The sequence below is a fragment of the Vanessa atalanta genome, chromosome 26 (genome assembly GCF_905147765.1).
Source record: "Vanessa atalanta chromosome 26, ilVanAtal1.2, whole genome shotgun sequence".
Taxonomy (NCBI): domain Eukaryota; kingdom Metazoa; phylum Arthropoda; class Insecta; order Lepidoptera; family Nymphalidae; genus Vanessa; species Vanessa atalanta.
This window is the reverse complement of record NC_061896.1, coordinates 4,881,678-4,895,173: the sequence shown is the minus strand read 5'-3', so window position 1 is coordinate 4,895,173 and position 13,496 is coordinate 4,881,678. Positions and strand designations below refer to the sequence as shown.

The following is a 13,496-nucleotide window of genomic DNA, read 5'->3' as shown; positions in this document are numbered from 1 at the left end:
TAAAATATACTATACAGCCAGGAATATCACGTGACACAACTGAAATAGTCGTTTTCACGTTTCTATGATATATTTCAGTTGAAATGGTTAACTAAAATTATTTATAGCGGCAATACATACTGATATAAGCTTGTGGTTTAATTTTTGCGGTCACAAAAATATTCGCTGTGATTAAATAAATCCATTTGTACGTATTTTAACATAAAAAAATAACGTAAATCATGTCAATTTAAATTTTATTACGTATAATAGTTTACTGAAAATGTTAACTATAGCGACAGTTTCGCCTCTAGTATTTTCAACGTAATGATATAAATTTGAAATTTTGTTTGTTTGATGTTTCGTTATTCAATCACACTAATATTGTTGAACTGTTTTGAATACATTTTGGTTAATATATTGGTTATATCCTGGTATAACAATTGGGTTATCTTAAATCAACACATGTAGGCAATGCCGTGAGTGGAAGTTAAATTTATATATCAGAACGTATATGAATCTTAAAAAAGTATTGATAACTACGAGATAATCTAGTGGATTAAAAATAAAGATTTAAACCAAAAGTGAAAAAACCTGACACAAAATGCAGTAGATTTGTTAATCCATTTGTGCTTGGTGATGAGAAAATCTGTTTGTGTTGAATGAATTTTTGACATATGTATCCATTGACCAGAAAAGACCATAGATAGTATAAGTTTTTTTGCAAGTTCAAAGCCTCTTTGATTTAGATTTCGAATAGTTAACGAAATGTTTAATTAAACGTTTTCATATAAAGAATATTTTATCATAATTAAAAATGTAGCTTTTCCGTCGGTTTTAATATTAGTTCAATCCATTTATTTTCTGCATTCCTCCATTATTAGGTAAATATGTGCTAAAATTTCTTCTTCAATACACAATGTTTTACTTTACCGCTGAATATGAGATGAATTGTACACAAACTTGGCTTTTGAAATTACTCTTGTATTTGGTCGGATTTTTTTAATCCTCCCGTAATCCTTAGCCACGTTCTATTTGTGAACCAAGGCTCAATATACAAAATAGATATCTGCAAATCGTGCATCGAATTTCGCTTATGGATGTTATGTTAGAGTTGGCATTAACAATATTCATGTCCTACAATTATATGATGATAAGTTTTATATATAAAGAATAGCAAGTTTATTTTTATTATAATTTAATAATGACATTAAAGATTATAAAGATAGAAGCTTTGCATGTGTGTGTTTAGGAAGTATTTTGCGTTTCACAGCTGAAGTACTATCTATTATTAATTCGATATTAATAAGGCATCATAATGCACTATTTTGTCTGATAATATGTTGATGATTAATCGAAATGTTTGTTTCAGATAATTTTCATAACTTCAAGAATACGCTTACAGAGGATTCCTCGATGCCTCTGCCATATGGCTGTTCAGTACCAATTCGAAAACAATAAAACAAAATGGACACTAGAGAAACTGATCAAGATAAATATAAAAATAATGATTCTAAACCGAAAAGTTATCTCAAATTTAAAGACAATATTAAGATAGCAAATTATACGAAACCAGATTTAGTAAAAGAAACAAATCCTATAGATATTTTCAAAGAAAGAGATACGACCAGGAATGTAGTGAAATTAAGAGTAACAAGTAGAGAAACGAATTCATTGTTTCTGCTTTTGAGGATAGTGGATTTAATTGTATTCATGAAGAAATGGACTTTATTGTATTTGTTGATGGATTGTGCAAGTGCGTATAGTCAGCAGAAGTTTGCGATTGAACCACAGGATCAGGTAAGACTGATTTTTTTTTTAATGATATTTGTAGGCGGACGACCAAATTGGTCACTCATATTCATCGGTCCTGTAAGATATTTTAAACATTCCTTATATGGCCAATGTGCTACCAACTTTGGAGACTAACATCTCAGTCTTTGATCCTGTTATTTCACTGGCTCACTCATGCTTCGAACCAGAACATAACAATACTTATTTACTGCCGGCAGAATATATGATAAATCGGTGGTATCTTCCCAGGCGGGCTTGTACGTTTTTCTTTACCATCAAGCACGAGGTTAATTCTAGACAATAATTAAGCACATGAAAATTAAGTGGTACTTGAGTTGTACTTTAATTTAAGTGTCCAGTAGAGAATAATTTAATTATTGAATCGAAGGTTAACCTTCCACGCTATTTGATTATATCTAATAGTTTCACGTAAATGTCATTTCTTCAGTTTTATTGTTTTGCTCAAATGTTGTTTAATAAATATTTGCTGTATGTATAAAAAATCATAAGGAATTTGAATTTCCTGAGTTGTGTTTGAAATCAACGAAAAATCGTGACCGGCTTCTAGCTTTATTGACGATGAATGTATTTGCATGGCAATAGGCCTCCGACTGGGCACATCACTGTACTTTAAGCACAAAAATCCATATGGAAAGGAATTTGGGGTTTTTCACCGCAGTTCTTTTAATTATATTATAAAACGACTCTTTTAAGTATCGAAGTTCCTACTCTTATTGGGCCCTCTGAAATTATTCGTGATCATGGAAAAAGATGTAGTGACACTGGTTCCCTAATAACGAGGACAGGCATTAACCCAGTATTATGTCACGGAAGCAACATTACGGGCTGGAACTGCACCAACAATTTCTGAAGCAAACCAACGGCGCTACTATTGGCTGGTTCGTTTTTTGTCCAATTAATTGGAAATGCATTGTCTTTTTATTGGTTATAGTTAGAAAAGATATTACGAATTTCGACATGTATACCGTATATATTAACAGCGTAAGCCAATTTTTGTCCCACTGATTATAGGACGTTAGCTGCACATAAAAAAATCGGTTGTGGTCTCATTTTGAAGAGCTCCAGCCGTAGATGTGCAGGAAATTAAAGAGGTTTCTTGTATTATCTTTATGAATTGAAGTAAATTGTGATCGAAAAACTTCAATTCTAAGTAATCGGATTTTTGTCTTAAGAAACTTTTAGTGCCTTTATAAACAATAAACAAACAAATATTGGACAAAATCACATACATTACTCTGGTCCCAATTTAAGTACCTGAAGCACTTGTGTAATGGAAACCGGAAGTAACGACGGTACCACAAACACCCAGACCCAATACCACATAGAAAACTAATGAATGAAATAACTTTTCCTACATCGACTCGGCCGGGAATCGAACCCGGGACCTCAGAGTCTCGTGAAAACCGGTGTACACACTACTCGACCACGGAGATCGTCAAATTCTAACTTAATGTGTACTATTTGATAATATAAATTTAATTTTAAAATAAGGTTTCATCAATTTGGCACTAAATGGGGATGTGACTTGCAGTTTCTAATGAAATAAAAAATATTTAGGTTTCGACATACCTAAAAAATCTTTTGAAAAAACGCGAAGTTTCGCGGTAGATATTGAAGTCCTTAAAATGGTTCTAGATTTATTTAACAATGTGAAAGTGTATTAGACGTGACCAATCGTCATTTAAATAGAAAAATCTTATAAATAATTTTAAGAGATACTATTAATTACTAGTGAAGGTATTCTGCAAAAAGAAACTCGACACTTACCGCAGAACACGAGCTTGCGACGATGCGTATGCGACGTTGACCGTAATCATTATACAATTTATAGGATACACGTATCCAAATGGCGTATCACGAATGAGATACGAAGCATCACGGTGCTGATGAAGATTTTATTATATTTGATAAACAGTTATGTTTAATAGTTATTTTTGTACATCCGAATCGAATCTTTCATCCGAAACTATTAGACGAAAACATTTGAGTCTCTTACAGAGTGACCTAGTCGAGGACGTCTAGCGTATGTAAATGGAATTTATAGGTTGCTTAAAAATAGAAGGTAATAAAAAACTACTTAAAAAGATTACTTCGAATGTTGTCAAATGGAGATGTGATAGTGTAGACGAAACAAATTGCATCCAAAACCAATTTGCGGATAGAAATAACCTGTGACGTGTTCTTTGAAAATGTGTGTCGGAAATCGTACTCGACAGTACCGTGATATTCTGCGTTCTCATGCATTACGTTTCTTTAGTGGTTTGATAAAATTTATTATTTTAAACTATTAGTACTGTAAGATCAGAAGAGGAAGTAATTAAAAAAATAATCGTTTAATACACAATTACACTTTTCGTTTCTATTACATCTATGTCAGGTGATTAACTTTAACAAAACAGTGTGGGTAGATTAATAATAACCGTTACGACTGACAATCAAGTGAACCTTCCGACGACAACCAATCGAATGCCGTCGAGTGCATTTTTTTTTTTGTTTCCTTGTCTTGTTTTGTTGTTGGACACGCCGACGGCAAGCAGTAGACTCAGCCTTGAGCCCCGAGTGTAGCTCGTCGACGCCTTATATAGTTTGTGCTTCTTATAGTTTACTATAAAAAACAAATCTTTCTAATTTTATACAGCACTTCCCAAAAATCTTTATCATTCGGGTACAAAACTATTTACACAAAGATATATGAAGTCTATATTATGCGGAAATCACTCAATATGACAGTGAAATGATATATTTTTTTATTTAAAAGGTAGCAATGTAAAGTAGCAGTATAGGGAATTACTAATATTCCTATTAACCCCTCCAATTAAGCTTAAAGCTTGGGTCAGGAGTGGGAACGACAACAGCCCAAGGGGTCGAGTCTCCCAGGATTATCAACCCTATTTTATTAAAAGATTACATGCTAAAAATTCATTAAACATTGAGTTCTCTTAGTCTACTCAAGATACTAGACAAAGTGATTTCCAAAATACTTATCTGTACTGGTTATAAATGTACACATTTAGTAGCTCTGTCTGTCTGTCTGTCACCCTTTACGGCCTTTTTTATACCTAACATTTGACATCCACCTCCCAAAACAAGCGAAGCCGTGGATCACAACTACTTCAATACAGAAGCGTTACGCTTCATTAATTGCTAAAAATGTAGCACCGCTTCGGAAGGAAAATCCATAGATCTGAACCCGCAAAAGATTTATCAGCAGGACAATTTTAGTTTTTTTTTTTTTTGATTGAGAATGAATGAATTGATTTGACCTTAATTGTTTTTGGGTATTTTTATGGAAAAATCCTCAGTAACAGTCCAGAATCTGCTCCGTCCAGTTGGAAGTGTGTATACTTCGGAAAGCACCTTAGGGCGTTAGTCTTGCGCCTGTGGGATTTGCTGTCCCATCATCTCCGCTGAGACGTAAAATCTTCGGCCTTCCAGAAATATCACCGGTACTCGCCCAATTTCTTACATTAGCAATGTCTATGGGTGTTGATGACCTCCATATGGTGGCCTTTTTGCCAGTTTCCCATAATATTTTCAATAAAAAATATATATTATGATTGCTGAATAATTATTTTGTTAGGTGACTATTTAATTGCCACCTTGCCTATCTTATTGAGAAATTTATTTTTTAATACTTTTATATTCTGAGACCAAAAACATTTCGAAATAAATATATTATAATCTACAACAAACTGACCATTTTTGTTTTTATTGTTGAACATCGTGAATAATCCGAGCATAAAAAACGTTTCTAACGTACCCGGGGCAAAGAATTTTTAATATCGTCCGATATTTTCAATACAACCCACTTTAGTCAACTTGCACTGTTTATGTAAAGTATAAGGCTTCATTCACATTGTGGTAACTATCAATATATCTTGGAATATATACTTCAGAATTGTGTTTTTTGTTTGTTTTGTTATACGGTCGGCGGGCGGGGAAATGGGTCGACTAATGGTAAGTAATAACCAGCGTCCATAGACAATGGTGTTATAAGAAATATGAACCAATCCTTACATCGCCAATGCGCCACCAACCATGGGACCTAAGATGTTATATTCTTTGTGCCTGTAGATACACTGACTCACCCACCGTTCAAACCGGAACACAACAATACTGAGTATTGCTGTTTGGCAGTAGAATATCTGTTGAGTAGGCCGTATTTACCCAAACGAACTTACACAAAGCCCTACTACCAGGTATTTTATTAAAATAAATAAGTCTGAAGGCATTTTGATCGTTTTCATGGTAATAGGGATTGTGCAAAACGACGGGGTGAGTATCCATTTTACATATATTCTACCGCCAACAGCAATACTTAATTCTGTATTGCGCACGCGTTTGGATACAAATCTGTTTACTATTTTTGGATATAAGTGTCACAGATCCTTTCAGCACAACGTCTGGTTCACTACTGATTTATTGATACTCAAAGCTATCGTTACACTCTTATTTACATGTATACTTTAGAAAAATAAGCTGAAGGTTCCCTCTGTGTCATATTTTTTAATACGCTGAGGTCAATAATAAAACCTTAAGATTGACAACTTAGGAGAAAAATGATAATAGGTACGAAAATTTGCATATTTATTTTTATTACTTTTTTTTTTTAATTGAAGAGGAATAATGATACCATACTTACCGTTTTATTAATATATTAATGTACATTAATGTAATTTATAAATACTATTCGTTTAGTGGATTAGTATTTATCGATTTTGCTTTGAGTACCTGCTTCATTTCCTGTTAATATATATTTACAAATTTCCTTTTACCGATATAGTATGATTGATGGCAATTTACAATTAAACCGTAATATATATTCAATTCCTGATAATATATCATAATTCCAGTCCGAATATTAGTTACAAGTATATATTTACGATAAGTTAAAAGTGGCTATGGATTATGATTAGATAACGAGAAACATAACCAGTAACAGTGGATTGAAATCCGGAAAAGAACCATTGATTAAGCCCATAAAAATTGGGCTTAATTTGTCTTAATATTTGATGTCAAGATATGATGAAGGAAAACATCATGAATAAATTTCCATAATGATCTATTATAAGTACCACCAACCCGAATTTTAGCAGCACTCACGATTTTCCTTAAAACGAGACGCAGCTTTTTCAACAGTCGTGTATTTGTTTGCTATTATAATCACATACAAATAATGTAATCAGGTAATTACTAATATTCCCATGACAACTGCTAATCAAGCATAAAAATTGAGTGGGTCCAGATGGCCCAGTGGTTAGAACATGTGCATATTAACTTACGATTGCTGGTTCAAGCCCAGGCAAGCACTATACTAAATTTGTAATTCATCTCTGGTTTTGCAGTGAAGGAAAACATCGTGAGAAAACCTGCATATGTGTTTCAAAGAAATTATGTTGATTGGGTATCCACCAACTCGCATAGTGAAATAAACCCCAAACCTTTTCTTCAAAGAGAGAAGAAGCTTTAGCCCAACAGTGGGACATTTACATATAAAGGCTCTACGTTAGAGCGGGTTCGTCAATAACCTAAAGTCAAGCCAGTTCATAATCATGAAAGAAAAATAATATTTATAATTGGAACATAATATAATTAATTACTTTTAAACCATTCTGTATAGACCCTTATAGAAGAAAGGTTTGTAATCGGGTTGGAAAGTTTGATTTATGAAATGGAATTTCCTAAATTAATATTCCGAGTCCCGCAACTTTGATTTTTGGTTGCTCTTGAGGGATTCTGATTTATTCATTAGAAGGGACCTTTTTGATTTAGCGTGGCTATTTGTGATGGATGAAATTACCTTTATAAATAATACTGGCAACCCGTCACGGCTCACGTGTAGAATAAGGCTTTACATAATACGTTTGTAACGTAATGTGTTGCTTTACGCGGCGCACGCAAGTAAAGCATGTTCTTTTGCGACATCTTCAGTAGTCATAGTCATTGCATTTGCATACTAGCAAATTTATGAAAATCCTTTTGCTTAAAAAGTTTGCTTAATAGTTTATCGTGTTCAAACAGATACGCATACGCAGCGGGGATACTTTGTTTTATAATATAAATAGTAGGTTTATATATAGATAGATAACTTGATAGTTTAGTAAAAATCGTGTACTCAGTTCAAATTAGTATTTGAAGATTAGTATTTGTCAGAATGGTTAATTGGAATTCTGTTGGTAAATTTTCAATTATTTTATCAATTGTGTTACGTAGTTACTAAGTACAATGGATTCCGAATCGAACTTATAATTTCAGCGCCAAAGGACCCACATGCGCCTACACCTTGAGAACTAAGATGTTATGTCCCTTGTGTCTGTAGTTACACTGGCTCAATCACCCTTCAAACCGGAACACAACAATACTGAGTACTGCTGTTTGGCGACCGAATATCTGATGTGGGTGTTACCTACCCAGACGAGCTTGCACAAAGCCACCAAGTATCCAAAAACTTCATCCACCAAAAAATAAAAAAAATATATAACGTAGTAGGCATTTATTACGATTGTAATTTGTGTTATACATTTCGTATCACAAAGTACGAACGAAATCTAATTAGATAGACTCGGAAACTTGGAATCTTGGATAATGTTTTATTTTATCACGTTATAAAAATAAATATTAAGTACTTAACGTAATTACAAACGGCAATAATATTGTATTGAACAATAACACAATGAAATAAATAAAAGATACAGCGTACAGTTTTGAGAATTGTTATCATCATCGCCAGGAAGTTAAGGATAATGATTACAAGTTATTCTTTACTGTGTATATTAACTAGCGACCCGCTCCGGCTTCGCAGGACCATGTTGATATATATTTAATGCACAATGTAATACAGGTATTCAATTGGATAAGGATTAATGCTGTATTGCTTAAAATAGCTTCGTATATAAGCCATAACTTCTCGTAAAAATTAAAGGATTATTGTGGGTTATCCCTAAGAATTACACATATACCATTGCAGACTGATATTCTACCGCCAAATAACAGTACACTGTATTGTTGTGTTCCGGTTAGAAGGGTGAGTGAGCCAGTGTAATCACAGGCACAAGGGACATAGCATCTTAGTTCCCAAGGTTGGTGGCGCATAGGTGATGCAAGGAATGGTTAATATTTCTTACAGCGCCTTTGTCTATGGGTGGTGGTGACCACTTACCATCAGGTGGCACATATGCTTGTCCGCCAACCAATGCCATAAAAAAAAGACTTTTTTGTAGACCTTTTTAAGGTGTACAATACTGTGATACATTATTTTGACCTATCTCTTAGGTTTCAGTCAGCGTTTGCAATGTAAGTGCAAAAATGTGTTTACTTACGGCATACATTATATTAGACAACTTTAAAATGGACATTGTTTCTCTATCATAGTGTGCATATAAACTCTTGAATCACTCTATCTTTAAAAAAACCGCATTAAAATCTGATACGCAGTTTTAAAGATCTAAGCATATAGGGACAAACAGACATCGGGAAGCGACTTTGTTTTATACTAGTGATTAGGTAGGATTAGCAACTAGACCACCTAATCGTAGGTGCTTTAAAGCTCAAAGATAGAGAAACATTAACCATTCCTTTCAACAATGCGCAATCTTGGGAACTAAGATGTTAAGTTCCTAGTGCCTGTAGTTACACTGGCTTACTCACTTCAAGCCAGAACACAACAATACTTAGTATTGTTGTTTGGCTGTAAAATGTATAATATATATGTGTGGTATCTTATTTTTTTTTATTTTATGGCGTTGGTTAGCGGACGAGCATATGGGCCACCTGATGGTAAGTGGTCACCACCGCCCATAGACAATGGCGCTATAAGAAATATTAAACATTCCTTACATCACCTATGCGCCACCAACTTTGGGAACTAAGATGTTATGTCCCTTGTGCCTGTGATTACACTGGCTCACTCACCCTTCTAACCGGAACACAACAATACAGTGTACTGCTATTTGGCGGTAGAATATCTGATGAATGGGTGGTACCTATCCAGACAGGATTGCACAAAGCCCTACCACTGAGTAAAGTTTAATTTATGGTGGCGTTTTCGCATATTTCCATTAAAATTTATTGCTTATTTTTGAAATGAAATGTAGAATCTTTAGTATTCTAGTGTAATAGAGTTATTTTAGTAAAAAAAAATCTTATACATTGTACCGTAAAATGCATGTTGTGGCCGTCTTAAAGAGTCGCACACTTTATATTTAGTATAAATATGTTTTTTTTTTTGTTTAACATGTGTAAGTGTAGTGACTGCTGACGGTCCTTAATAATAAATATATAAATGAAATTCTGAACAGTGCGTATATAGTATATATTTGTCTCTATACGTTTGATTTCAACGAGTATTGAAAATGACACGAATAGAAAATAAGACGTATTTTCGTTTACTTGTCGGATTTAGTTCCACATAAAGTATTCAAATATTTGCGTTGACCGTCTTATGACTTAGTAGTTGCATGCCGTCCTTGCGTGAACTATTTTGTTAATAGAAAATATCTTAACGCATTCGATGTGTGATTCTGTATGAATACATTTCATATCTCACTTAGAAAATGTGACAACCGAGTTACGGTAATACGGCATTTTGATACGTGTATCCTATAAATTTTAATTAAAAATTAAAAAGGAACCCTTATAAGATCACTTCATTGTCCGTCTGTCTGTTTGTCTTTCTGCCTGTCCGTCAAGATCCCCTTTTCTCAGGAACGCGGAGAGATATAAAGTTGAAATTAATATCACATACTGTGGTCTACAATCTCTTAGAGACGTGTAGAAAATCAAACCTTTAAGTCTATCCAATCAAAAGATATGGCCTTTATGGCGCATTACCCATACTTTCGCAAAAGGAATTTACTCACCTGTGGTACTTCCCGATGACCAAAAATCATGAAATTAGTCAAAAACAAAAATCTGGTGGTACGGAACCCTCAGAGCGCGAGATCGATTTGCACTTTCCCAGTTTTTATGTATTTTATATTTATCAATAAACCATTGGATACATTTGAAGTCAAATAAAGTCATTCTTTATTATTCACAGAGTGCAGTGGTCGGTACAAGAGTGACGTTACCATGTCGTGTGGTGAACAAGGCTGGTCAGTTGCAATGGACGAAGGACGACTTCGGGCTCGGGACACATCGGCATTTAACGGGATACGAACGTTATAGAATGGTCGGCAGCGATGAAGAAGGTAAGCAATCATTAAAATTGGCTCACTGGTCTTATTTTGAACTTTTACATTCTCGAAAGTAATTCAGCAATCTTTAACAACCCACTCGTAAAATAGCTAAACAGTGAGAGAGTTAATCTATATATTACTAGTATTATTATAGTATATTTAAGATCTCCCCTATCTGTATGTATCCCCAAACTTATATCAGACTTGACTGTGGGGTGAATTCAGTTTTCAACAATGCACCGACTATGTTAATATGTGAATATTTTGCGCATATTAGCTTGTGGTGTGGATATCTACTGAATGCGTCAGAAAAAGGGTCTCTTGAGACCAGAACATGCGCTGCTTGAACGGATAAAGTTTTATGTTAATTTGGTGCTAATTGGTATAATAAGGAAGGATGATGTATCAGACATTATGCTCTTATTAAAAAGTACCAATATAGGCACTAGGTACATGAAAATTTTGCTATCAAATTTGTTAATTGATTAATGTCTTTGTTCGGTGTTGACCACTTACCATCAGGTGGCTATACTCATTCATTCAATATATTCATTCAATTAAAAGCAAATCATTGTGAGAAATTTTTCTTTTACCAAATAAAATCTCCCATATATGTATCTGAACTCCCATTAATATAGGAATTATTGTTACGTAATTTGCTCCTCAAAAGCACGAGTTGCTTTTTTTTTACTTTAATGATAATTACTATATTTTATTTTTTGTTTTAGGGGATTATTCGTTAGATATACGAGATGTTGCTTTAGAAGACGATGCGCTTTACCAATGCCAAGTCAGTACTGGACCAAGAGGTAAGATTTTTGTTTTTTTTTTTAGCATTAGCAGCCTGTAAATTTTCCCACTGCTGAGTTAAAGGCCTCCTCTCCCTTTGAGGAGAAGTTTTGGAGCATATTCCACCACGCTGCTCCAATGCGGGTGGCGGAATACACATGTGGCAGAATCTAGTTGAAATGAGAAACATGCAGGTTTCCTCACGATGTTGTTCTTCACCACCGAGCACGAGATGAATTATAAACACAAATTAAGCGCATGAAAATTCAGTGGTGCCTGCCTGGGTTTGAACCCGAAATCATCAGTTAAGATGCACGCGTACTAACCACTGGGCCATCTCGGCTCTTATGTTTTATTATTTAACTAAAAATAATCTTTACAAACATTTCATAAAATTAATCAATTAATTTTATTTATTCAAACATTGGTCACAAGCAATTGCATGGTTAAGGTCCAGTTTAATACTATCTAGGCATTCTCTGCTAGCCATTTATGCTAAGCAAATATTCACAATGTCGACAAATATTTAAAATTACGTTTACAAAATTAAATTGCTAGATACGGACGCTACGAATTCAATGAAATTGAAATTCCAGCGATAGTTAAATTGTAAGACAATCAAAACAGAAAAGCACATTGTGGCTTCATTTAAAATTAGTGAACGTTTTTTAAAACGCCGGTTTGTCAAGCTTATGGAAATTACGAATTTAATAAGCATTAGGACTTCATAAAATTAGTGCTAGGTCCTATAGTCAATAATTTTTTTTACGATTTACGAACAAACGTCGCCTATAAAATAGTATATAAAGTTAGAACTAACGTAATTTTTTGATTTCGATATTAAATTCGACATTTACGGTTAGAAGTTTAAGATACGTTCGTCTGAACGTCTGTAGCGTGAAATGTTACTTTTTATTATGTTGTGTTTTAAATTAAAATTAGGCTGGTGATCATGCTCGATTTACTTCATTTTGGGCTTTTGTAAATGTATTATGGGTACCACACATTCGTCAAATATTCTACCGCCATAAGCAAAATCAAAATATGCTTTATTCAAGTAGGCTTTTTTACAAGCACTTTTGAATCGTAATTTAACAAACTATTTTAAGTAAAGCTACCAGCGGTTCGGAATGCAGATTCTAACGAGAAGAACCGGCAAGAAACTCAATAGTTACTCTTCTTCAACATCTAAAACTACAGGCATGTTAGTTAAATACAATTATATACGTATGTTATATATCCTGCCTGGAAGTCAGCAAGCTTTAACTCCACGCTTTTTTATCATCTATATAATCTTGTATCAAATAATATGCCTTCTTTACCAATGTATATTTTAAAAATTATTTGAATTTATGAAACGGCAAAGTTAAAAATGTCTTATTAGTTATTATGTCTTATTAACAATACTTAGTATCGTTGTGTTAAGGTTTGAGGGGTAAGAGAACCGGTGTAACTTCAGACTGGTAGCGAAGTCAACAATTCCCAACACTTTTGGAACGATTTATTTTTCTTACCATCGGGCATAAAAAACAATATGAAAAAATGCATAGAATAAAATATAAGATCTCTTTCGACACGATAAAAAACGTGCGTTTAAAAAGTGTTAAAAAACGCTCGTGTACGTTTAACGTCTACCAAAATAAGCTAAGTATATTTCAATAAATAACGTAAATAAAATCACATAATATGATATAAAAATTCCATTCTAATACATTTCAACAACAAACATTTACAGTT

The 13,496-nt window shown here is 33.7% G+C and overlaps 1 protein-coding gene across 1 annotated transcript in view; it reads left to right on the top strand.

Annotated features, from left to right (window-relative positions):
- The first annotated feature begins 1,446 nt into the window (after positions 1–1,446).
- LOC125073875 (irregular chiasm C-roughest protein-like) overlaps positions 1,447–13,496 on the top strand; it is a 58,344-nt gene continuing 46,294 nt past the window's right edge. The window contains exons 1-3 of the mRNA XM_047684958.1: positions 1,447–1,779; positions 10,832–10,982; positions 11,699–11,779. Coding sequence (XP_047540914.1) covers positions 1,447–1,779; positions 10,832–10,982; positions 11,699–11,779 — 565 coding nt within the window. The remainder of the gene's footprint in view (positions 1,780–10,831; positions 10,983–11,698; positions 11,780–13,496) is intronic.